The 27,914-nt window shown below is 38.6% G+C and overlaps 1 protein-coding gene across 1 annotated transcript; it reads left to right on the top strand.

Annotated features, from left to right (window-relative positions):
* The first annotated feature begins 471 nt into the window (after window positions 1-471).
* Window positions 472-26,440, top strand: LOC136809038 (uncharacterized). The gene is made up of 24 exons (XM_067065613.1): window positions 472-588; window positions 746-981; window positions 1,382-1,561; window positions 4,818-4,993; window positions 5,247-5,639; window positions 5,808-6,594; window positions 7,517-7,761; window positions 8,166-10,047; window positions 10,916-11,513; window positions 11,790-12,114; window positions 17,649-18,179; window positions 18,404-18,555; window positions 19,004-19,234; window positions 19,964-20,110; window positions 20,402-20,546; window positions 20,825-20,980; window positions 21,471-21,563; window positions 22,684-22,825; window positions 23,502-23,634; window positions 23,847-24,093; window positions 24,673-24,922; window positions 25,064-25,156; window positions 25,589-25,717; window positions 26,057-26,440. Exons 1-24 carry the CDS (start codon window positions 472-474, stop codon window positions 26,367-26,369), a joined length of 7,701 nt encoding a protein of 2,566 aa, XP_066921714.1. The 3' UTR covers window positions 26,370-26,440.
* The last annotated feature ends 1,474 nt before the right edge of the window (window positions 26,441-27,914 follow it).

Genomic DNA, 27,914 nt, shown 5'->3' with positions numbered 1-27,914 from the left:
CAACCGAAAGAGCAACCAAAAACTCCAAAGTCTTACAAATACTGCAAAGCAACAACTAAGAAGGGCAAGCCATGCAAAGGGAAACCATTGGCTGGACACGCTTATTGCAATGATCATATAAAGAAGTACGGGGACCTGGAAGCTGAAAAAGAAACTGGAACCCACTCTTGGGATACCACATACCATGCAGAATCAAATGAGACAGCTTCATTATTAAATGACAAAGATACAGTTGAAAGTGCGTCTAAGGAGACAGCTGAAGCAGGTAGTCAAGGTGAACCTGCTGGGGCTGGGACCTTCGGATCTGGTCAAAGTGTTGAAGCAGCAACTGAAGGAAGTGCCCCAAATAATGATGTGGTAGACGGGGAGGAAGAATATCACGATACATACACAGAAGATGAACCGTTGCCAGATGAAGATTTGAGCCGCCCGGACGATGAAGACGATTTCTTTGATGATCAGTATGAGCATATGAAAGATGTGTTGGGAATGGAAGAACGAGAAGATATTGGTGGAGAAGAAGAAGAAATTGATAAAAACAAGGAAGATGAAGATATGGTCGCAACTGTAGATGAACAAGAAGAAAAGGTAGAACGTCTTTCGTTTTGAAAGTTACAGCATTTTACGATTTTGATATGTTGTCGCTATTTGATACATTGAGAAGTACTACAATGCCACACTACTACAATCTATCATTGTTTTACCATAGTTTTGTATGTAAAAATTTAGTATAATTCTATCTTAGGTCAATCTGATTCCTGTTTCTCAATGGTCATGGGAAATGAACACAGAAGATCGTTTAGCACAAGCATCTCTTTTAGAGAAGAAATACAAAGAATTGTTAGCAAAATTAAATGTGAAACGAAACTACGAGATAGAAGTTGCAAGAGAAGAATACCACAAATCGAAAGTTCGAGCAAAGTCACGTGTCTACGAAAGCAAGACTGTCATTGGTGGAACCATAGTTGGATGTATTGGAAGGTTTATGCCTAATCTTTAATTTATTGTTAGCCAAAAGCTGAGTACTTTTTCCTTTTATCCTTGAACCGATTTCAGATTGCCTTTGGCATCATTGACTATGACTTTTGCTTTTGCTGGACAACATGTCGAAGTCTTATTTTGAGGAGACCAACAACTGATAAATGCCTCAAGCAGGGCCATTATCTTTCTGATCTCTTTAGCTTATGACTTTTTGAGAGTTGTTTGGTCTTTCCTTTTTATAACCAACTTTTTAAACGTGATAAACTCAGAAAGTATGAATCAGATGAATAACTGCTTTGAGTTTCAGGTTATTTTTAAGATTCTGTCCTGTAGTGATTCCTATGCATTAGAAAAATCTTTGTGAATCCTCAGCAATTAAAAATTTATATTTGTCTTTAAGGTTGGAGTCTATCCGCAAGATCAAACCGTTTGCCATTCTGGTGGAAGAGGCTAGTGAAGTATTGGAGCCTCTCTTGTTTTCATGTCTCGGTGAAGACACGGTGAAGTTCGAAATGATCGGTGATCATTTGCAATTGAAACCTCAAATGATGGCCAAAATGGCTTTTGAGAACCACAATAAGTAAGTATTGAATATCAGACTTTCGTAACCGATTTGTTTCTTTTCGTTATTTACGACGAGTTACACGCTTTTTTTATAAGAATGGTGTAAATCCATTTCATCATGGATTCTTAACTTTTTTGGGAAAATCTTCCTAAAATAGTCTTACAGCATTCTTTGGTCAGGATCCTAATTGATGATTTATAATTTAGAATACGGTCTAAAAATGGCATTCTTAGCTTGAGTAGCAAAATTCTATGATTGTGATATTCTTAGCATATTCTTAATTTTTTGGTCATCTTAATCACGGACATTCTTATAAGGACATGTTTTTTTTTTGACTGTACCAAAATCAGGTTTTCGAAAATCGTGAAAATCACTTTATTTTAATTATTTCGTCATTCGCATGATGAATTTTCCCAAAATTTTGATATGTATTGAAATTTGGGAAGGGCTTTAAAATGAGCTATTTGAAATTTCAAAATTCGGAGTATTTCAGGATTAATTAATCATGGAGTGTTTTGGATCATATCTCACTCCATGACTCATTGTTCGGTCCTGAGGAGGTTTCTATGCATTCCTGAGGTAGCCTAAAATCATAAAATAGCCTGAGGAGTAATTTTTTTAAAGGCCGGAGTGAGTTATGATCAAAACAATCATCACGACTTTTTTAATCATTTTTCACTCATTTTAACAATTCCCGTTTTCTTTAGTTCGTTCCTTTCTTATCAACTAAACAAAAATCTCAAGGAAAATATATACGATTAGAATTAGCACCTAGATTATAAAAATGATCAATTTGATCCCATTTTCCTCCGTTTTTTTCCAAAAAAAAGAGATCGATGTGAAAATTCAATCCTTTAGCTTCACCCTGATATAAGTTTCGTATATAAATTGGACACGACAAAGGCCAAATATAGAGCGGACTTTATAAATCCGAAATAGACTATGATTTTTTTCATCCTGAAATACTCCGGATTCAACAAGCAATATCTTAAGTTCCATAAAAGCTATTAAGATCGGACAAAAAGTATCGGACAGAGCTACTAATCTTTTTTTTAATTTTTGAATAACGATAAGAAAGGGTTCAGCTGTCTCTGTTAGTGCCGTTTTGAACCGGGTTGGTTGAAAATCGGCATTTTGGTACAGTCAAAAAAAAACATGTCCATAAAGTGTATTCTTATATAAAAAGCGTGTAACATAGCGTGGAGGGACGGGCTAATATAGCGCGGGAGCGCCCGTCGTCAAGAACATTCACTGATATATTGTGCCGTTGATATCTTTTATCTTCATTTTTTATTTCTGACGTCTGAAATCCACAAAAATCTGTTTTAGTTTTCTTTCCCAGTCTTTTTCACAATAAAATGTTAAAAACCAACCTAACTAAAAAAGAAAACAAGTCAGCCCTCACTAACCGGTCAGCTTATCGTCAACCTGAAAAATATGAACAACATGATTGGCTAAAACCGCTGTATTTCATATTGTACCGAACAAATGCAAGACACTTTCAGCATAAGGAGTCTTGTAAACGAGAGATCATATTTTTTAAAATTGTATGATTAGAAATGATTTTTTGCTTGCGATACACAACAATTTATCAAAAGAATGTTTTTGTCTTTTTGATGACCATTCAATTCTTTTTTCGAATTTTGATGTTGATTTCATTTGAATAGAAGGAAAAGATCGGAAGAGAAAAAAAAACCTTAGAAAGAGACACAAATGGAGAGCGAAAAGTTTGTTGATACTTTTCAAGTTGACGATAAAACAGTTACGATAAGTTATCACACTTTTACTCGTGCAATATACAATTAGAGTTTTCTATATTTTATCTATATATTAATAGCCATAGTCTGTATGTGTGTTTGTTGGTTTGTTTTTTGTGTCACTTTCGTTTTCGCAAGCAATGTTTTGTTCTTTTAAAAGATGACTTTTGCTTATTGCTCCACAAATGTGTTAAATCAGATTCGCGCCGTTTTATAAAGACTTTGTTTTGATTGATAGATTTGACTTTTTCTTTTTTTTTTCTTTCTTTTCTTTTGTTTTATGTTTTCGAATGTAATTAACGACCTTATTTGATTTGAGACATTCGAATTCTTTTCAAAACAAAAGAAAATCTTTTAAACAGAATCTGTTAAAGAAAAGAACAAATATAAAATAAAACATAAGAATCACAAGACAAGTTTGTTAGAAACAACAGCAACATTGAAAAAACATTCAAGTTCTTTCTTCGTAAAAAGGGACCTTTAAACATCTATATCGTTAATTATTTTGCTATAAATCTATATCATTGCTGATTTGAAAAAGTTATCGAAGTTTATATGACGGAAGTTATTTTATAAAAAGCAACATAAAATTGCGCTAACACGCTTTTTTGTCTGCGTGTCCTAGCTGCCTTCCGGGGGGACTATGGTTGCGAGCTGACTTTCAACCCTGCCCCTCGGACCCTTAGCAGAATAAAGAGGAGAAGAAACAAGGGAAATTGTGTGAATATTAATTCACTTTTTGGAACTAATTTGACCAAATTGCTATCTTTCTGGGGGCAAAAAGTTGAAATTTTCCTATTTTTCCGATTCTTAGTGGGACTGAAGTTTGATTTTCTGATTTTTCAAACTGCCATGTTTCAAAAAAAAGCACCTTTAAGGCCGGCACATACCCATACCCTTCTCTTGCTTAAGTACTTCCCCCCCCCGGGCTGCCTTTTTTCGACGAATCTCGTGTCATGTCTATTATTTCACTCCGCTTATCTTGACATCAAAGTTTTCCTAAACATCAAGAACTACGGCAAATATAACGCGAGCGAAGCGAGATCTGCTTTCTGATCATTTTTGCCAAAAAAATCTTTTTCAAAATATGGTTAAAACATACGTCACCCGGGAGGGATAAAGTCAAACTTCGTAGAGAATTCCTCCCTTTAATTTTGATTTCATCGTGTTTAAGCCACCTTCCCAACATCCAAAGGACTTTAAATGCGTTCAGCAAACAGCTAAACCGGCGTGCGACGCCGGGTACCGGCTAGTATCCTATATTGTACCCGGCACCGTGCAATAACTATTTCTTATTGTATCAGAGTATCATTTCTCATAGTGGAGCTTGATTACTCCTCAATAAACTTTTTGCCGATAAATCGATCTAGAGATTGAAAGTTGAGAAAGCTCAAAGACTGATGATGCTTTTCACCGGAAAAAATGTACCCAAAGTACGAATCATCATCTTTGCTAAATTCTTCATAAATAGGGAAAAAATAAATTTTTTATGAAAATTTCTTTTTCTTTTACAGAATAAACGTGTCAATGTTCGAGCGTTTGATTAACGCACCGACCATGCACACCATTCCGTCAAGTTGTTTATCCATCCAACGTCGTATGCGTAAAAACATCTGTGATCTCACCAGAGAATTTTATGATGAAATCGTTGAAATTGAGGATCACGAAAAGTGTCAAACAAAGAAAATCGGTGAGTTATATTTTGTTTACTCGGCACAAATAAATATATAAAATCTCTTTTATGAGGATTCAATGTGGTATAAATAATTGTTGAAATAACCCTCCACACATTGACCTAGATTTATGTTTAACTGTGTCACAAGTTTTGGAGTACTAAGAGATCGGATTTGGCTTTACTCCAATTAATAAATGTTTCCTATTTTTGCGAAATTTTTTTAAACATAGTGCACCCTTAAATTTTACACTTTGCTTTCAAACAATAGGTGATCAGCACGTGCCAGCTAAACCTCAACGTCGACGATTCAGACACGCTATATCTTATGGTAATGACCCAGCGTTGAACCTGCTTCGTAAATGCGTTGGCAAAGGTCGCGAGGTACCAGGAGTGTTACCACACATTTATTTCTGGACTCATTCTGGAGCACAGACAAAGGCGCATGTAGGTTTGTCACGAGTCAATAACACTGAAGCTAACATGGCGGTGAAATTGACAGAGTATTTAGTCAAGTGTGGTGTACCCAAGCAATCGATAGCGATCTTGACTCCATACAAAGGTCAATTAATGTTGATGAGGAAGGACATGATAAGCAACGGGCTCTTGGATAAATTCAGTGCTGAAGATTCTGTAAGAATGTCAACTGTCGATAGGTTCCAAGGTAACTCATCTTGTATTGAAAAGTCTTTTTAATAAATCTTCCTATCTTCTATCTCAATTAGAGTACTTTAAAGTTATAGAAACTAAGCTTAACTAACTATAGTAAATGAAGGTATACTATCATCTATTTATTTCAAATTCTTGAATTTCCTCACTTTCATTTCTGTAGGTGATGAAGCAGATATTGTGATCATTTCTCTGGTCATTGACGACAAGAGTCGTACAGGGTTCGTCAAGCTACGTAATCGTTTAGTTGTCCTCCTCAGCAGAGCACGACTTGGCATGTATATCCTTGGTAACATCAGTTACTTCGAAAATGGCAAAGTTGATGAATCTGTCGCTCACTGGACTGAGACAATCCGAAAGCTTCGGGAACCAGCTGAGTCTGACACTGATCCAAAATCGATCAATGAGAATTTGGAAGAAATCAACTACCATGGTCCTCGTCTCGGTGAAGAGCTACCAATCTGCTGTCCTGTGCATCGAGAGCGAACTGTAACTGTCAAGAACGCCAACCAATTGCAACTTGGATTCTGTGATGTTCAATGTACTGCTGAATTGTCATGTTCACATCTTTGCAACATACCTTGCCATTACCCAAAAATGGATACACACAATACTCAATGCATGGAGAAGATAAAGCAACCCCCTTGTCAACAGCACGGTCAGAACCTAACATGTTCTGACGTTTACAGCAATCTATCTCAACGAAATCAACGACAGCACATCGTTTACCGGGCAGCTAGAATGAAAATTGATGAGGCTTTAAGGAAATATCGCTGTCCAACTCAAGTTGATGTCCAGTTACCTTGCCAACATGAAGTCCAAATGCCATGCGCGGACGAAACTGATATTGCCAATGGAACAGCTAAATATCCAGAATGCCAACAACTGTCTATTAATCCATACGTGTATGACGGATGTTGCCATCAGTTGCAAGTTCTTTGCTGTGTATGGTTAGTATCTTAAATCCTATTTTTGAACGCAAAGTCCAAGTATCATCATCGATACAGCACGGCTCTGATGTGTCGCGAGCACAGAGTAGAATGTCTGGTAAGCGCTGTGATTTCCCTATCTGGGGGTAGGGCCCGGTCCGATGATATCGGAGGTAAGCCAGGCTCGGATACAGAGGGAGGCTATAACCAATGGAGGAGTTTGCACTTTATTATCGTATTACTTTATATGGAAACTAATTACTTTCCATGAATAAGATAGCCTACCTCCTGTATCCGACCCTGTAAGCTTCTCTTCTCTAACATTCTTTATCAGACTTGCGTTGATATTTTACACATTTGGAGAAAATTTTTCGAAAAGGTTTTCGAATCCCCCTAAAGAAACATAATGGAGTACTTCAAACCTGAGATTCCATGCCATTACGCTCTCGAACCCATAATTTTAGTCTCATTTGATATGACACCCCCTTCTCACAGACCCGGTGGGATTTTATCAGCCAGTGGGGGTAACAATAACGGACCAAATCTCGTATGGATAGGGACCATTGTTTTATAGCCAGATAATTTAGTGGGAATGGAAAAAAATAACATAATATTTTGCAATGAGGATTTGCTTATCTGTTTATTATTAGTGGGGACAAAAATTAGAGTATAATTTTCCACAGTGGATGATATTTTTGCCGATTTTTCCAGTGGGAAGGGTTTCCAGTAGATCTGTGAGAAGGAGGTGTGATGTACCTTTCAACGTAAAGGGGATTTTTAATTTTGCCAGGAATAAGTTACCATTTAAAGGTAACAGTATTCTAAACGTTTTTAAAATCATCCTCTTAGTTACTTCTTTTATGATATCAATTAGAATTGCGCCTTCCAAAGTTTCTTGTTGCTATTTATGATCTGAAATCTTTTTCTCATTTCTTTTTATTAGGTATGAATACAAAAAAGATCCTTCAAGAGCTCCAACCTGCAAACAAAAAGTTTTCTACACACCCTCATGTGGTCATTCCATAAAAGTTCAATGCTTCTTAAAACAAAATTACGAAAACGGTACACATCCGTTCCAATGTGTTCAAAAAGTCAATGTTGTGTTGCCAAGATGTGGCCACAAGGCGGAAGTGTTTTGCGATGAGGCGAAAAAGCTTGAAGGCTGGACTGGACAGAAATGCGCTCCAGGTATTTGGACATTATGGGGATACTATATTTCACGTCCCTCTATTAAAGGCCAATTTAAATCGGTCTATTATTTTATAAAATATTGGAAAAGAAATATGGGATGAAATGTTGATTAAAAAGCTGAAAACGATGGCTTTTGATGTCTTTGACTTATGTTGGATCAAATGTTTGATGGCGAACAAACTTCATATCCAACACGTTTTTTTCTTATTTTTCTTTTTTTCTTTTTTTTGTTTTTGAAGATTTTTCATTAACAAAAACCGGTCCAAAATCTCATTCAACATTCAAAAAATGACATGTTGGGTAAAATATTGGACCAGTTTGCCCAGGCCTCCAACAAAACGCACTGTCGGAGATTTAGATCATTGTAGATTTTACGAAATTGTTATTGCCCTTTTTTCCAGGAGTTGTGGTGGAAGGACAATCTTATGGCTCTACCGACCACATCTGCGATCAACAAGTGGATTTCTATCGAAAATGTGGCCACACTACCAAAATGAAATGCTACGAAGCTTTCCAACAGGCTGCCTTTGGTGGTAAATGCTCTGAGAATGTCGACATCATCAACCCAGAATGTGGTCACACTGCAACAATACCCTGTTCACAAAAACAGCAGTTGGAATCTAGAGGTGTTCTCAAGCATTGTTCACCCATTACCGAAGTTCACCAAGGAAGGAACCAGTTTGGACCTTCTGTTTTACATACCCAATGTGAGCAGAATGTCAAATTGGTTCGCAAATGCGGGCACGAATCAACTGTCAAATGTCATATGTCCCATGACAAACTCCTTCAAGATTGCAAAGAAACGATCATAGTTCAAAACAGACTATGTGGTCACGATGTCAAATTACCTTGTTCACTGTCTGCCATGATGGCTTCTTGGGATCCTTGGGGTAAAGGTCATCCACCATTACTACGAGGAAACATTCTGCATACACCAAGGATCACCTCATGGTGTAGTCCTCCCTCGCAGATTGCCAAGTATGTGGATAAGTGTAAAGAAATTGTTGGTGTTCAAAGAGATACTTGTGATCACAGTTTTGACATGAAATGCAGTGAAGTGATGAAGAAATTGATTGGCAACACCTTGCTGATTGACAAATGCCAGGAGAAGATTGTCAATGCGCAACTGCAGTGTGGTCATACCAAAGACTACAAATGCTTTGAATATCAAGAGTATCTTAGTGATCCTTCCAAGACCAACTGTAGAGAAGATGTCAATCTGACGTGTTGGAATTTCAAAATTTGCGGCAATCTCATTAAATCCACTTGTAATAAAGCTGGCATGCAAGTTGCATGTAAAGCTAAATCAACCTGGATCTGTCCTAACAATCATTCGTTTGAGAACGTTGATTTGTGTACTAAAGGCTTTCCTTCGCATTGCCCAAAATGCATCGTGAAGAGCATTGTATATTTTGCTGATGAATTGAAGACGAAGGAACCTGGAGACCTTCAAATACCTCGTCATTTACCATCGGAGCTGCAACTTTATGGTCCAAAACCAATATGTACACCTGGGATGCTCCAAGCCTTTATTGCCAGTCAAATCAATGCACTGCAGAGTCTGGAAAAGTGGTGCAAAAACGAGCAAAGTTGGAGAAGACCATGCTTGGATATTGCAATGGTTCCTTGTTTTCGCTATGGAAAAGAGGATTTAAATGTCGACTTCAAGACTTATTTCAAGGCGGGATCGCTTAATGGAGTTCAATTAAACGAGTGGACATTAAACAACGTTACCAAGCTGACCAGGGAAACATCCAATCACCTATGTATTCTGTTTGGAATTGTTTTCTGTTGTCGCGTATTAGTCGATCCCCAAGACTATCCAGGCAAGAATAAAAAGGCACACCAGAAAAATGGATGGGTACATAAACAGCGAAATGAAGGCTATTCTGTACTCCAACATAACCGAATGAATGGTTGGGACCATCTCATTGTATGGGATCCCTACCCAATGATGGCTACCCATAAAGTCTGGTTATCCATTCGTGATCTTCAATCCATTGTCTCTGTTATGCAACAACAGAAGCCGCCCCCAGTCAGAGCTGAGTTGAAACCATCCTACCCAAAATTTGAAATTCCAGAAGATGCAAAATCAGAGGTTTCATTGATGACTTATGAAGATGACGAACAAGAAGACGTGATTCAGACCAAACCCGTAGATAAAGTCACGCAAAGAAAGATTAAGAGTTGGGATGGTTTTGCACTTGGCAGAGCAAACGTATTTGACGAGCACAAGCAAAAGGAACTGTTGAGTAAATTGCAATTTTGCATCACAGCATCTGGGTACGTTTTACTCTATTCTAGATTGAAGTAACGATTTACTAATATTTGTAAGTCGTTGATTGAAGCTATTTGAAAAGACATTTACAATAACCGATATGACCTTATGCCCCCTTCTCACCGACCCACTGGGACCGCTTCCCACTGGGAAAATTGGCAAAAATATCGTCCCCGGTGGAAAATCATCCTCCACTTTTTGTCTCCACTGAAAATAATCAAATAAACCAATCATCAGTGAAAAATATTATGCTATTTTTCCCATCCCTACTGAATTGTAAGACTTGAAAACAAAAGAATTTAAATCTTCAGCCATTAAAAATATGGCAATATCAATCCTCATTGAGTTTCAGTCTATTGTCATGATGAAAAACTGTAGAACGATCTAGAGATAGAATAAATCTAAATTATTAACGAGCTATCGAGCTATGAAGAGAACATTTCGATTTTGAAATCAGTTGCGCTTGGAATAAAAGACTTGGCTGGCCGTGCGGCTCGGCCAAGCAGAAGAAATAGAAATTAGAAATTTGATATTTTGTATATATTTATTTGGATTTTATTGTTGGTATTGTGTTTTAATATTGAGTACTAAAAACTAAATTCGTGTCCACTCTGTTGAGCCTTGACCCAGGAACTACAAAGGGTACCAACCCGTCTCCTTACCTTCCAGCGGTAAGTCAGGCCGATATCTGGGGAAAACTTTTAAATATAAACTTTGTTGTCATTAGCTCAGGTATGATCAGCCTCGAGCAACACGACACTATTATTGTTATAGCTGAAAATGTCCTTCCTGGTCTCTGAGAAGGGGGGGGGGTGACCTTCGTTCCTGAACTTTGAAAGTCGATAAAAAAATGATCACATTAACTTTTACTAGGTCCAACGCTGCTTCTGAAAAGCCATTTGATGGTATTAACTACATCAACCACCTCAAGAAATCAAACCAAAAGAAAGAAGTGCCTGATTTGTTATTACTAGAAGCTCTGGAGCAACAGAGAGCTGATGATTTTGAAGAATCTAAAAAAGCTTTTGAGCAGTATCTCAATAAAGTGCCTGTAGACGATTTACATCCATTGCATTACATTGCAAAGGCGAGACAGATTCTTCACCAAGATCCTACATCGCAAGAAGGGAAAGACTTGTTATTGAGATTTTCAAACTCCTTTCCAATGGATTATGTTGATCGATGGATGACTGAAGATGAAAAACAATTGTTGCTAAGCAATTCTGGTGATGATGAAGATGGTGCGGATGCTGCAGACCCAGAAAGTCCAATCAACAAATGGGAAACGTTAAAAGAGGAGGAGAATTTCGAATGTGAGCAAATGGATGAACTGATGAAATTGACTGGTCTTCGCAAAGTGAAAAAATCAGCCTTTGATATTTTCAAGTCATCCTTGAAGTTTAGTCGTTTGAGTCCTGAGTTGCAAAAAGCAAATCCAAGAACGTTGAACTATTGTTTCCTTGGGAACGCAGTAAGTTGAGATTTTTTACACTATTTTTTACGTTGATGTACGTACTGGTTTTTCTGCTATAATTATCACGAAGCCTATAAAATAGATAATCTAAGATGTTTTCATATTCTTCATATTCATTCACCCAGCTAGGAAACTTTTTGATGGTTGAGACACCATTAGGTTCAAATATTGTCGTGTCATTTACTGTCCATATTTCACTAAATGAAGTTATATAGTCAGGAAGCATCTACCTCTCTGAGACATTCCTCTTCATCAAAATATCTATATTCCCAGGGTTCAGGAAAGACAACAGTTGCACGAATGTTGGCTGGTATCTTGAAAGATTCTGGTGCTCGTCCATCTGGAAAATTGGTCGAAACATCCGCGCAAAAGCTCAAAGATGATGGTCCAGAGGAATTCCGAAAATTAGCAGATTCAGCAGAGGGAAGCGTTCTCTTCATTGATGAAGCTTATGATTTAGATCCCAAGGGAGATTTGAAAGGAAAACCAATCGTGTCTGAGCTTCTAGTCATTGCAGAGAATAAGCGAGATAAGTTGTCCATCATCTTAGCTGGGTATGAGGACGATATGAACCAGAAATTATTTTCCTACAACGAAGGTATTAATGAATTTAACATCAATGACAGTATCTCACTCTTCTGCTGGAGAATTGAATCACCTTTGGTTTGACTTACTCCTTGTATAAGTTGTATGCTAATGATATATTTTCCAGTGTCACACTACCCTAAATATAAACTATGATGGAGATATAAGGCTCTATATACATGCGGGACTATACACGCCCTTTTCCTAGTTTTTTTTTTTTTTTTTTTTTTTTTTTTTTTTTTTTTTAATCCTAACAAAATGAAACAAAAAAAACAAACAAAAAACTAACGATGAACGTCTAAGTGTTCATGACATGACAAAGTCTTTAAATTTAGAAGGTAACTTTCGTGTTCTCGTAGATCGTCTCAAAGCAATTTGATCGTCAGTGTTTGTTTCAGTGACAGTCGGTAGCACGACAGTGTCTTGAATAATAACAGGCTCAGACGGTAATGCGGGATCAGCTTGTTCGTTTTGCCGATCTGCGGGTATTACAGTCCTTGATGTAACAGTAACAGTTTCTGGTTCTTCGTTTATCACGTTCCGAGTTTGTTCAGAAACAGGACGAAGAAATCGACGATTTCTGAGGGTCGTTCGTCTACTACCGTCGACCAGTACACGATATTGATCATGAGGGAGCCTTTCAGAAATGATGCCTGTGCGATCCCATCGAAGAGGATGTTGACCATTTTGATTCTGGATGGCAACGGAGCTCCCCACATCTAAAGGTGTGTGCGGGGACAGATCTCCTGGCGGTTTCAATGCTTGGGCACGGCGTTTTGCAAAGGCTTCTTCGCGTGCGTCTGCTAATTCTGACCAAATTTTCCGTGGCGGAACAGGTTTTGGTAGATGGTCGTTAAGTGGTCTGCCAAAAAGGAGCTCTGCGGGGGATGCACCGATATCGGGTGATGGCGTGTTCCTGTGCAGAAGAAGAGCCTTGGCAACGGCATCAGTGTCCAGCGATCCAGTGCTGCTGACATTGGTGGTGAGGATACGCTTAATGGTCTTAACGGCTGCTTCAGCTCTCCCGTTGCTTGGGGGTAATAGGCGGATGAAAGACGATGGGTTACGTTCCAGTCTTTAAGAAAAGTGGCGTATTCGTTAGAATTGAATGGTGGGCCCCCGTCCGATGAAATCTCCTCAGGTACACCAAACGTCTCAAAGTATCGACGCAAGGTGTTGCGTATGGCGGTGGCGTTGGATTGTTTAGCGTCCGCGACTTCAGTCCAGCCAGAAAAACGGTCTGCGTAAATGATGAAGTTGTGTCCAACCATGTGAAGGAGGTCGGTTACTGTTTGTTGGAATGGATATTCGGGGTCTTCGCTTTGTTGTAGTGGTGCTTTTGGTTGGGAGGGTGCTGTTTGGTTGCAGCGTTGACAGTTCAAACGGGTGCTGTTGATGTCTGCATTCATGTGTGGCCAAAAGAATCGTTGGCGGGCATTGGACTTCATCATTGATACACCTTGATGACCGAGGTGCAGTTCGTGTAGGATGTTTCGTCTGAGAGATTTTGGAATCAATGGCTTGTTTGCAATAAACACTATGTTCTGTAAGGTATAGAGTTCTTTACGGAGCGGCCAGAAGTCGTATAAGGCTTTTGGAGTTGCGGTTTTATCATCGGGGAAGCCTTCTTTGATAAGCGAGACTAACTGATTATACTGTTCATCTTTGCTCGCATGGTTGATAATGGTATCAAAGTTGATTGATGACACGATAGTGTCGTCTGGGGATGTAGTCGGGAGTGGCTCTTCGATTGAGCCTACTTTTGAGCTGACAACAGGTGGGATTCTTGATGCTGTATTCGGTCCGATGTTTTTCACCCCTGGGATCGCTTTCACGACGAATGGTAGTGGAGTGTTTTTTCTCGGATTTTCAAGAGTCTGATGTTCTTAATTTTTTCGAGGTCTTTGTCGTTAAAAATCGGTACGAGCGGTTCGTGGTCAACTGCGATTAAGAGGTCTGGACACCCTAGCACAAACATGCGACAGCTTTCAAGTCCGAATAACAGGGCGAGGGCTTCACCTTCAATTGGGGCGTAGTTGCTTTCTGCTTCAGTGGTGAATCTAGAACCGGCATATATCATACGCCAGTGTCCGGGTCCGCACAACGGGTCTTTACCGATGCATTGGCAGTGTTTCTGGGTTAACGTGAAACCTATTCCGGTTTTACTCCAATCGGTAGCGAGGCATGTTGTTTTGTTTGTAGAGAATGACTGCACTCCGTCCTTGATCGAATCGATAATCACGTGTTTGGTTTTGTCGAATAGCGATTGAAGTGTCTCGTCCCAGTAAAACGGGGTCTTTTTACTTAGGAGCTCTCGGAATGGTGCCATCACGGGAGCTTGGGCGAATGCGTAGGATACTTGTGCAACTAGACCGAACCATGATCGGATGTCGGATATGTTCTTTGGCGTAGGGAATTCGAGAATCGCTTTCATGATCCTCTCGGTAGGTCTGAAACCTTCAGGTGTGACATCGAAGCCAGCAAATTCAGTGGTGTCGCGTGCGAATTTGAATTTTTCGGGGTTAAATACGATCCCGTTACGTGCGCAGAGTTCAATGTATGCTATGATGTGCCAAAAGGAGTTCGAAATGTCATTATCATGCAGTAGTGAGTCATCAATACATCTTACGGTACGGGGAAAATCGACAGTTATATCATCAAATCTTTTAGTATAACCATCGTTTGAGCCATGGAAGCCTTGTGGAGCGCGCTTGTAGCGATAGCGTCCCCATTCGGTGATAAAGGTGGTAGCTTCGCATGACTCTGATGCTAGTGGAACGCTGTGATAGCCATTCCATGCATCAATAACAGTCTTTTTCGTTCTCGGAGGGATTGAACTGACGATGTGGAATGGTGTAGGTGTGTGGTGTGTTTCTCGAAGTGTGGCTTTGTTGAGGGCTTGTAGGTCGACCGTTCGGCGCGGCGAGCCGTCTTTTTTAGATACGACTACCATGCGGGAACACCAGTGCGTCGGGACACCCTGCGGTACGGGTTCGATGATGCCCAAAGCGACGTCGGCGTCGAGTTGCTTCTTAACTTTCTCCTTCCAATGATGGGGGACTGGTATTGGTTTGTGTATCGCGCGTGGTGTGATGTCCGGTTTAAAGGTTATGTTGAATTTCTCTCCGGCCATCATCTGTAGTTTTTGGTGTGGGCAGACATTGAAGGCGCTGGATGAGTAGTATTGTAGTAACCATTGTTCTAAGTCCTGACGATGTTCTTCGGTAGCGGGGTATGGTAATTTGGTTGGGGTTGGTGGGCAATCGGTTCTCAGTGGGCAACCGCATGGGGCGAGTTGTACGGTCGTCTGGTTCGTTGGTGAGTCACTAGTGTCTGTTTCTGTGGCTGCAATTATGGACTTTGGAAACGTCCTTTGTATAATTTCTAGGTTCTTTAAAGCAGATTGGGAAAGGTACGTCCCAGTTACGTTTTCACATACGTAGAGTAGTTCGGTTGTTTGTCTTGTTTCCGTTGAGATATCGACGAATAACACCCCTTTGATTGGTAGGGAATTATTATCAACACCTCTTAATTTGTGTTTTGTTGGTATCAACCATTCTTCGGGGATGGTTTGAAGGATGTGCAGTCCGGTTGTACAAGTCTGTGCGCCGGTGTCTGCGATAGCGTCTGTAGTAAATGTTTGTGGTCTGTGCGGTTATTTTTTTTCGGTCTTACGTATTTGTCGGTAGGCTGGGATATTAATATTTATTTCAATGTCCAGTCTTGGCGAGAGTTCGGGTGGTTGTTTTTGTAAATGTCCGTTTGTCAAATTTCCGTGTGGGATACCATATAGTCAGATGGGGTTGGCGTTGATCGATGATAGATGGGAGACAGTTGGTTCCGAGTCTTCACTAATAGGTGCGACGGATGATGATGAGGAGCTGCGACAGACGTTCGCGAAATGGTTTGGTTTCTTGCATTTATGACAGACTTTTTGCCAGGCGGGGCATGTAGAGCGTCCGTTTGGGTGCATTGGTTTACCACATCCAGAGCATTGTTTCTTTTGGTCGGTTGGTCTTCTCGGCTTGAATGACGACGATTTGACATATGCGACGTCGGATGGGGTATTTTCGAACGGTGATCTGAATTGGGTTGATGCGCGATCTGTGGCTTCAAGGGCAAGGAGACGGGTGGTCAAATCTTCAAGTGTTTGCAGAGATGCGATTTCTGTTAATACTTTGGATTGATGGGTTGGGTTTGCGTATGCCAGCGATTAGTTGGGAGCGGATCATATCGGAGGCGTAGGATGGGGAGCAATCATCGGATTCACAACTTCCGTTCGTTTTAAAATCGCATAGCATGGCTTGTGCTTTGAGACGTGAGATGAATGATGTCACGCTCTCACAGTCACTTGTCGAAGGTTGAAAAATTGCTGTCTATACACCTCTGGATGGACAGTCTTAACGGCTACAGATTTGATAAACTTGAGGAGGTCGGCCTCGCTAGCGGTACTGAGGACTTCTGGTCCCACAAAGTTAAATAGCATTTCATTTACCTTCGATGAGCATGTGGATCGTAGTTCGTTTCGAATCTCAGCTTGGTTATTGAGTTTGGCCATTTCTTTGTGTCGTGACCATGAATCTTCGAAGATAATCCATCCGTTATCTGAGCTGTCTGCTTCGATTGTTGGTCGGGTTGGCTTCGAGCTGCGATGTGGCGGTCCATTTGGGGATGCGGGTTAGCGAATTGCGTCATGAGATTTGCGAGTTGTTGTTGAATTTGAAGCTGTTGTGCCATTATCTCCGTAATATCGACGGGGTGGGGGGCGGCTGGCGGCATGGCGTCGTTGCTCGGGTTTGTTGACATTTTTTATCTTCGTGAATAATGGCGGTTCGTCCACGGATGGATGGGGGAAGGTCGAGATGTTTATAATAACGGTTCAATGTTTACTAAATTTCTTGTGAGATGAGCAAATTTAATGTTCTGCAAGTGAGTTCGTGTTTACTCTCAATCATAAAATACGTATTATGAGAATGTTTATAAAATACGTATTAGAATGTTTATTATATGTGTTCGATTTGTTGATGTGATGTTTTGTGTGCGACAACAGCAAAACCAAAGAGAGAGTCTCGTTATACAGCGAATGAAATGTTTGAATTCACTCACGTAAGATGTGCTGGGCTTACCAGGCTTGCTTGTATATTGGATGGGTAGTGTCAGCTTGTGTATTTTCAGTTTTAAAATGAGGACTTCTGATCCCACTTCTGACACCATGTATAAGTTGTATGCTAATGATATATTTTCCAGTGTCACACTACCCTAAATATAAACTATGATGGAGATATAAGGCTCTATATACATGCGGGACTATACACTCCTAAAATAGTATTAGATAAAGAAAATCAGCACTCCAACGTTTTATCTAATGATTCAGATTTTTGCCCACACTCTGATGAATACACTTATTGAGTTATCTTTAATTCTTTCTCCGAGCCACTTACCCTAGAATATTGAATACATAAAACACGTTGGAAATGTCTAACATCTTAAGCTATTTTTGTCTTCATCCTCCCTCAAATAAAGATTTTTTTTACTGCTTTTATAAAGGTATCAAGAGTCGTTTCGAGATGGTTTACTTCGAAGATTTTAATGAGAAAGAATTAAAAACCATTTGGGAAGGGGAACTGAAAAGTCGAAAGTTCAGATCAGACGAGAAGGCTAGCGTGGTTGTTTCTAAAAGATTGGCAAAACAATCTGGGCGTAAAGGCTTTGGCAATGCCAGGGCTGTTCGTAAGGAGGTTGAGAAAGCAATTACTATTGCGATAGGGCGTGAAGATTTCGACGAAAACGACTCACTGATTCGAATTGAGGATGTCATGGGAGAATCACCTTTGAACAATCCAAAACTGCAAGATGTTTTGGACGAGATTAAGGAAAAAATTGGATGGAGTGTTATCAAGAAGTCAGTGGCAGAGTTACTTGACCTTTGCACCAAGAATTATGAAAGAGAGATGCTGGGACAGAAGACGTTGCCCATTATGCTGAATCGTTTGTTCCTTGGTAATCCTGGAACAGGCAAGACCACCTGTGCTGAATTGTATGGACGCTTGTTGAAGGAGCTGAATATATTATCTGTCGGTAATGGATTTTTTATTGTTTTACTCTATGCGCTTTTCATCATTCTCATATTTTCGTTAGCTAAGAATATTTGGATGTTAATAGTTCAATGCACCTAAGAATTTTGGTAATTCCAATTTTGTGTGGGAATATTAACCTTGACGATGGGCGTCTAACAGATAATTTAAAATAACTAAAATCAAAATTTCAATATTTTAATTAGCATCATTTACATGCATTTTAAGGTGATGTGGTGATGGCATCTACAAGTGATTTGGTTGGTTCTCACGTCGGTGAATCTCAACGCAAAACAAACGAGATGTTGGAGAAAGCACGTGGGAAAGTCTTGGTCATCGATGAAGCCTACAATCTGGACGACAACATGTATGGGAAACAGGTCAGTGTTTTGGTTTCGCTTGTTATTTCATTAGATTTGAAAGTTGTCTTTGAAACAGACTCTTTCCGTGAAAATCCATGTTGACCGAAATTCGACAAGCTTTGTTGATTAAATCTTTAAGGACCAATGACGGATGATGTAGTTTAAATGTCAAATTGCCATTGTTGGTCCAATATGCAGGAATCTTATACTTTTTCAAGCGAGAATTGGGTGTTCAAGTTAAAATTACGCAAGAATTTGATTATAATTGAATTTGTTTAGCTGAACTGACCGTGTTTGAAATATTTGTCAGCGAATAATGGGCCAAGAGTTGCACAATCTATAGTTCTGTTTTGCTAGAATCTCTTTTAGTGAATTTGTCTGAAAGGTTTTTACCGGGCAGTTTTCCATTAATACATTCAGGTCTGTGTATCGATACATATAACGATGAGATACATTTTATTTACAGGTCTTGGATACAATAGTCGAGAAGGTGCAGAATACAGAAAGTGATGACATTGCAGTTTTGTTGCTTGGTTACGAAAAACAAATGCGTGAAATGTTACGTAATCAGAATCCAGGCCTCGCCAGAAGATTCTCAGCTGATTATCCATTCATGTTTGAAGATTACTCGCAAAAGGAATTGTTGCAGATTCTAAAGCTGGTGTGCAAGAAAGAAAATATCATTCTTACGTCTAAGGTTGGTGATAACTTTTCCCGTTCTACTGTATTTCTAAATCAAGCTTGCTTGTTTGTCCAAGGTTTTCACAAGTTCAAACTTTACATCGATAGTTAAAATAATTGAAATAACTCTGTATTAGGTATTCTATGTTTCCGGATTCCAATTTCAGCTAATAGAAATACAAACAACTAAAAGCAAATCTACTAAGAGAATGGAGCCGGTTACTACCTACTTAACTTCTCTGTATCAGGTGACTTGAAAAAAAAGTGAAACTTCACTAGCTCTGATTATGAGATATCAAAATCTACTTTTCTGAGAATGTTCAGCTCCAAATTCATCGGGGCAAGGAAAAGTATACTTTTGTTAAGGCTGCTCCTCAAAAAGAATCTGGAAGTCACAGACACAGGGGTGTTACTTACATAATCCTGCGTGGATTTTAACATAAGCAAAACTTTATGTCGAGAAAAATCTTATTCAAAGTGAAGAAACCACTAGTTCCATGCTATCCTCATATATGGGCGCATATTTTAAAGTCTCATTTTCTCATTTCTTGGTTATACTTCATTCGTTTCAGAGTCTCGCAAAAAATGTAGGGCTAAAACAAGGTGACCGTATCCGTAAAGATAGATAGCTATAAATGCTGCTCACTGCTTTGTATATTTTTCCGAAAAAAGTGAGTTCATACATGATGGTCTTTTTTTTTCAAATCTAAAAGAAAACCCTTTGACATTATTTTTCTATCAAAAGGTTCAACAAAAGGTAATCGAAATGCTTGAAAAACAAAAAACACAAGCCAATTTCGGAAATGCAGGTGCAATCAATAATTTGATACGAGCTGCAATCGCCAAAGCTGCAACACGTCCAACACGACCTGATGGCAAGATGTTGTTGGAGGTTTGTTCAACTCAAGTTTTTATATTTCGTTGACAAATTGTTTGGCTCCTTGTATATTTCCTGGAGATCTTCTGGAGATCTTCTTGACGAGGAAAACTATGATCAGATGTTTTAATGATTAAGTACTACTCAGGGTATCTGTCAACTATCATTAATGAATAATTGGAGCCAACTTACTTTCCCGATTTTCGTTTTTAAGAGTTTTCTTATCTTTCAGATTTGAATTTTCTGATTTTCCAAAAATTAGTGAACACCAATCCATTGCTACCGAAAAATATTATTTTACTACAGGTTTCGGACATAGATTCTGATGCAGACAAGGAGGACGATCCAAACGCGGATCCTTTTGCACCACTCGACAAACTGTATCGTATGGAAACTATTAAAGAGGAGTTGATCCAAATAAAGAACACTTTCCAAGTCGCCAAAGATGAAGGTATAAATTACTTTAGGTGGTCTCTTCCACCTCTGTCAAAGATGATTCTAAGGCATGTAGCATTCTTTTGACCATGATAACAAAACAAAAATAATCGATTGGCCGCAGACATTTCAATAGAAACAAAAGGCTGCTAAGCCTATGTTTCAATAGATGAATAGCGAATTTCTTATCCTCTTTTCCTAAATACCTGATGATAAGAATACACAGTTTTTGTTTTAAAGGCATTATGATATATTTATACATTTAGGACTACATTATATTTGCTATTCATTCAGGAGCGAAAGACATGCCAGAGCTTGGTCATTTCGTGTTCCGTGGTGCACCAGGAACAGGGAAGACAACTGTCGCTCGAACCATGGCGAAGATTTTATTTGATTTGAGATTATTACCAAGAAATCACGTGGAACAAACGTCTGGTCTTGATCTTACAGGTAATAATGGGTTTGCACGAGTGTTTGAAATTGACCAAAATAATGAAGCAGTACTGAAAATGAAAAATTTATTAACCGTCTGTCTCTTCATTTAAAAAGCTTCCTTTCTCAAGTCTCATGTAACTAAACCCCTATAAAGACAACCCCTTCTCACAGACCTTCAGCCAGTGGGGTAAAGAAAGCAGATCAAAGCTCGATGGGAACTGATACTTCCAATGTTTTCTTATGTCTTGCGATTTGAATTGTGTTCGAGCTAGAAAATTCAGTTGGGATTGAAAAAATAGTACGATGATTTACAGTGAGCATGGGCTTATCAAATTGGACAAAGATTACAGTATAATTTTCCACTGGGGACGATATTTTGGCTAATTTTTCCATTGGGAAAGGGTTCCAGTAGGTCTGAGAGAAGGGGGTGTACAACTATAAAGATATCTTTACAGGTTCTGTCAATTTTCTCCTTTAAACAAATTGTGAAATTTGAAATTTGCAGGGGAGTATGTTGGCCAAACAAAGAAGAAAGTTCAAGAACGATTAGATGCTGCGAAAGGAGGTGTTCTCTTCATTGATGAGGCTTATGAGCTAGGTGAGTCGGTGTATGCGGTCTATTTGCGTAAACTTAGCGTGAATGTATCAACAAATAGTATTAAAGTATTATAACGCTTTGCCCACGTACAGTTTACTTTCTGCTATTTTGAAATGAAGATCTTTCATTTTTGACACGCATTTAGACTTTACATTCAAGGGATCTTAAGGAAAGCTAAATTATGCGTGATGATTTCCAATATACATGATATGAGTGATATTTTGATATCTGTCATCTAGCTCCTCTACTTATTGTACTAGCCATAACTTTCATTAAGGTGCCACCGCAGCAAAACGAACACATAGGGTTAAATTTGCGTTCAAAAGGAATGATCTTAGCCCTACAGTAATTTTTGTTAAGAGTGACCTCTCATCTGAAACAAAATTCTTTCAAATCCTAACAAATGTGTCAAGGGAGTGATTTACAGTCTACTGAGTGACATCCGTGCCTTGTCTTACACGTTTTTTATAAGAACAATTTCATAAGAATACGAGGCTGAAATTTGGCCAAAACCTAAGAACAAATTAAAAAGAATCTGAACCTCAGATTTCAGAAACTACTGAAAAGTACATGTTTCCATTTTAATTAATATTGACATTTAAGGCTGAAATACTCATATAAATTTAAGAACAGCCCAGTCAGAATCATATGACTTACTGGTTTTTCCTATAAAAAGCGTATATATCTGAAGATACTGCTCTTCATATGTTATTTTACTAATGTACACGTTTAGCAACATAACTGTTCAAATACTTTGAGTAGAGTAATATTTTTAACCTATGAAGAGCGCTTAATAACTACTTGTGGTATAAAAAGGGAATTTCCCAGAAAAGGCAATTTCCTTAGATTCATTTAACTCTCCAGGGATAAGAAAAAGACAAAATGACATTTCAAAATGAGTAATCAGATCAAAATGACTCCGGAAATGTCCCTTTGATGATGATAAAACAATAAAGAGATCGTAAGATAAGAATGCTACCGTTAAGCGGAACTAAAATATCGAAAAACGCGTAAAATTATGAGATGTTTGCCCAACTTGCTTATGCGTGAAGCTATGAATGCCATCCTCAGAAGCTTTAGGCTTCCTCCGGTGGCAATTAAACAAATCTTTCAATACTAGGCAAGGGAATGTATGGTGAAGAAGCGTTGACCACATTGTTGGCAGCCATGACAGATCCTGAATACAAACTGGTCATTATCATCGCTGGATATCCAAAAGATATGGAGCAAATGTTGGCCAGAAATGTCGGACTTAAAAGCAGGTGGGTTTATTCTACTGATATCGACCGTACAGAATCTTGGACGCGCTCAGCAAATAGAAGAAGAAAAATATTAAATTTTTCTTGCAATTTCAAAAAACGAAAAAACGGCTTTGAAACACCGTATGTGCTAGCCTGCACACATTCCCTCTAATCTTTTGATATAGGCAATGTGTGTCGTATATAAAATTCCCGTCCGAGAATTACCCCCGTATTTGTGTTTTTTGAGTTTTAGAAAATTGATGAGCTTTACTAGTAAGTTTTATACAATTTTTAAATTTCATTAAACTTGAATTAAAAATTTGAATGGCCAGACACACATCCCCTAGTGATGGTCATCAAATGGTCACAATCACTGGATCTGTAAAGAAAATTGAAACAGTTTATGCAAAATTTGGGGTAATTCTCGGACGGGAATTTTATAAACAATATATCAAAATATACCAGAGGGGGTGCATGAAGCATACATAACATATGTCTGCTACAAAGAAAAAAAAGGAAAACGTTTGAAAACAAAGACAAGTGAAAACTGCTTATATATATAGCCGTTCAGATGCTAGTTGTAGAACTATTTTAAGACAGAAGGCTTTATAAAGAGGTATGACCGTTTCATGGAAACATGATCTGAGAATATTAGTAAAATCGGTCGAAAGTGCGTTATTCTTTTTGTTTTTGCCAGGTTTACGCGTTACATGGACTTTTTGGATTGGACAAGCGAAGATTGTGTCAAATTTTTCATCAAGAAAGCGGAAAATGACAATTTTGCGATCGATGAACAAACGAAAAATATTGTTGGCAAAGGCTGTGAAGAGGTTTGTTTTTCTCTATTACTTCTTTCAAAGAATGTATCAAAATGTATCAGAAAGGTCAGTGATGTTATCTGTATTTTGAATGAATTATTTACCATTAATATCAGAAGCTTATTACATCAAAGAAGAACTGAAAAATAATTTAAGAAATGGTATAAATTGTATCACTTTGACCTTTAATTCATTTGAAAAACCGAGTAATATTTTTTTTCCAGTTACGTTCATATCCTGGTTGGGGTAACGCTCGTGACTTGATTGCAATGTGGAAAGTCATCATTGAGCAACGTGCAAGCCGTGTCGTGAACGCGCTCGAAGATCGGAAAACAATCACGAAAGAAGATTGCCATAAAGCTGTCTCCAAAATGTTGTCTGAGAGAAAACCAAAAGTGGATTCAAAAGAACTTGAGCGAAGTCGGAAGAAAGATGAAGAAAGGATGATGCATGATCTGATGAAGCAAATGAGTGAGTTTTCAAGTTTATGATTATTCATATTTATTTTTTTTAAGCCTCGCCTAGTCCGGAAATAAGCAACGGTACAATTTTTGTGGATCTGGCAAATTTGGGCTAATGTGTTTTTTTACCATGATGACAGCTCTTCAATTTATGAGTTTCTTCAGGTCTAAAAATGATTTGATCGGTTTCAGGGAACACAGACTTCAGCTTATTCTTTGTAATGTTTTACCCTTTTTGTCCCACGCACCCGCATTAGCGGGTGTAACTACAGAGCCAAACTTTGACGAGCTATATCCCGGAAAAATCGTAGCTACTGCTGTAAGGAACATTAAGTTCGCATGAAGACCACGAAGAGAATAGGGCACGCCTTCCTCTTTACATATGTCTTGCTGAGGGATAACGTCATTGCAAAGTGTTTTGAATATTTTTTTCAAAAAGTGCAAAGCTGATATGGTTAAGCGAAAAAAGGAAGATTTTAAAGTTCCAAAATCGAGCCAGGACTTTGTCAAATGATGTCCTGAAATAGGAAAACTTTTTTTTTAAATACAAGTCACTTTAAATAATTCAAGTCCCTTTTCCGTTTTCCAGCGCTTGACGATGCACAAAAGTCAATTCAGACGTGTACCAAGGAAGAGGTAAAAATCGAAGAAATCAAAGAAGAGGAGGGAGAGGAAGAGGTCGAAGAGAAGATGGAGAAGATGGAATTGAAAGAAGAAAAGAAAGAAGAAGAGAGAGATGCTGGTGTTCCTGACGAAGTGTGGGAAGAATTACAAAAAGTGAAAATGCAAGAAGAATTAGCTCGACGAAAATTGGAAGAAGAAATTAAAAATGCTAAACAGTAAGTTGTAAAATATAATTTTTTCATTAACTATTTTGTTCTTTTTACGAAATTCGTCACAAAATCTTCCCTAATATTTAGTCAAACGGTGAAATTATTCCTTCCTATTTCTAAAAGAATTTCCCATTCCTTCACCTACAGGCTAAAAGACACAAACGAAAGACTTGAAAAGAAACTGAAGGCTGAAATGGAAGAAGAGAGGAAACAGAAACACAAACTGGACCTACATACAAAGTAAATACATTTCTTATTTTTACTAGATGGATCGTGCATCTAGACTTTCCTTTCTTTTGGTATTGTACTGAACTCCTGGATATCAGAGATACCACATTTGAGTACTGGGAATTAAACCTACTTCAACCTCTGTGACATCAATCGCGCACTTAAAGTTCTATGCGATATTCGTGACGTAATGTTCAATACGAAGATACCCAAAAAAAGCTCCGACGTTTATTGTTTAAATTCAAAATTAATAGAAAACACTCGTTTTTGGGTGCTTCCGTATAAAACATTACGTCATGAGTATTACAAATATCTGCGCAAGGTCCACCGGCTAAGTGAACTACCTTGAAATCCTAAACTGGTTTAGTAATACAGGAAATGTAACATCTTTGTTGAATATGGTGTTCAGGGTATAAGAGTGTTTTTAACTATGGTTTTACTCAGGAAAGCCAAAGAAGAGGCAGAGCTGCTTGATAGATTGCAAAGAGAGCTCCATGAAGCAAGGGAAGAAGAAAAAAGACTTCAACTTCAACGTGAATTGGAAGCAAGAAGGCGACAAGAAGAAGAACTGAGGTAAATTGAAGCTAAACCTGGCCTGGTTTAGAGAAATCAAATCGGAAATCAATCCTATAGAAATCGTTAACAGGGTCCTTAAATCTCAAATAGTCATTAAAAACAACTTTTTCATTTTTGTTTTTATCGAAGATCTTCAGCTACTACTTATTATTATATAAAGCTCCTTACAGTTGATTTTGAAAGACTTGCAAACTTGATGAATTTCAAATACACGCCTTTCCCGTTAGTAGTTGATCTGTTTGTCAAATTTTGTACCTATAAAGTAAAGAACAAGCAAGCCTGAAGGGAAGAAAAGTACAATGTGAAGTTTCTATAAGTTCAAACTACTATTTGTAGAAAACAATTGGAGGAGGAGCGTGAACGACAACGGAAAGAACAAGAACGTTTATTACGCATTCAACGTCAACTTGAAGCTGATCGTAAACGGTTAGAAGAGGAAGCACGAAAAAGAGCTGAAGCTATGAGAAATAAAGAAGCTGTGCAACAAAAACTCCGTCAAATTGGTAATTGCCCTGCTGGGTTTCAATGGCGGAAGATACGAGGTGGGTGGCGTTGTGGAGGCGGAAGTCATTTCGTATCGAATAAAGAACTCGAAGAACAATTTACACATGAAGTTGATTTTCCAGGACTGGGAACTAGTTTTTTTTGAACTCATGTAACCATTAAAGACAATGTATGCCAGGTGCATATAATCACAAATGATAGATGAGATGGAGCAAATATCTTTGTGTTTTCTTTGAAACCTTTGCAATAGACTTTTCCTGGGACCCATCACGTGATCAATTTTATAACGTCATCTCAAAATTTCAACTTGGAATTTTAAAAAGAGTTTTTCACGATAAAGGTTTGAAAAATCTATTAGATATTAGATCAATCAATATTTATTATTGTTTATTCTATTAGGATTTCCAACCTAACCACGGCACACTTTTCAGCAAGAGTACGCGATCTAGCCCTTCGGGCTTTATGAATCTATGTCCTTACAGTGCAGCCCTTGAGCAGTGTGAAAATGTATCCTTACGTTTTACCGAAAGTTGCTGACGCTCACAGTGCAGTTAGATTTTATATCTTATTTTGCTGAAGCCACCTGAGAATGAGCTTGAGATGGCGACACAATGTGCAAAACAAATCAAAATGGGTGCGAATCAAAACTATAAAGATAAATTAGACTTTTACTGTCAGGCTTGCAATTCAGCAGTCCCCAAACATACCCTTGCAGTGTATCCAGCTAACAAAAGACCATTGCAGTGCACTCTATCAAAAGTACACAAAAGTGCATTTCGAGGGTCTCGAAAAATCTACCCTTGAGGGCGGTACATGCCATGGGTCGCACCATATGCAGTGGCGGCCTGGCAGGGGGTGCAGGGTGTGCAGTGCACCACCCAGAAAGACCTGAGAGGGGCGCCAAAAAAGCTTTTCAAGGGGGCGCCAAAATTATCTTTGATGTTTGGTTGGGCGATTTTGCGCCCTTTGACACGTTTTTAGCGCCTTCTATAAGTGCAATGTAAATTTTTTCGACTGCGGCGCTTCGTTTTATTTTACGAATTTTTTCAAAACTACTATCAACATTTAATTGCAAAAAGTCAAAGCAAAAGAAGTGTTGTGTATCCACCAGGGGTTGCTCACCCCCAAAATGAGAGATTGATCGAAACTGCTCACTGTGGTTTTTGTGGTCTTATGCGGACTAACTTTCTCCTTTTTAGAATATCTTATAAGCTGTTTGACCGCTTTCTTACACAAAATTTTTTTGCCTGCGGCGCCTGAATTACAAAGAGCCCTTATTCTTGCCAACTTTCGAATTTTTGGGGCCTCTTTCAGCCAATGATATTTAATGATAAATAAAAGTTTGTTAACTCAGAGATTCCGGGCGTTACTTTCAACCAGTCACTGCTCTTACAGTAGTTTCACTTAATGGTATAGGGCGCAAATAAGGACAAAAATACCAGGGGCGCCAATTTCATAGTTTGCACCACCAAGAAAATTAAGCCAGGCCGCTACTGACATATGAGTACCCCCGGGCAAAAATCTCTTCAAAAAATCAACTTTTTCGAACCTAGTGATTACACAATTGACTTTAAGGGATGAAAAAATCTTTTTTTTTCTTCACGGCTTGACAACCAAAGAAATCGTAAGTTCCTCAAAGTTTTAAAGCTCATTTATGGTAGTGGCCACTAAAATCTGAAAATCGACTTTC

This window comes from Clytia hemisphaerica, unplaced genomic scaffold (assembly GCF_902728285.1).
Source record: "Clytia hemisphaerica strain Z4C2 unplaced genomic scaffold, Clytia hemisphaerica genome assembly, whole genome shotgun sequence".
In the NCBI taxonomy this organism is placed as follows: domain Eukaryota; kingdom Metazoa; phylum Cnidaria; class Hydrozoa; order Leptothecata; family Clytiidae; genus Clytia; species Clytia hemisphaerica.
Note: the sequence above shows the minus strand (reverse complement) of the source record. Positions and strands in the feature narration are given on the sequence as shown.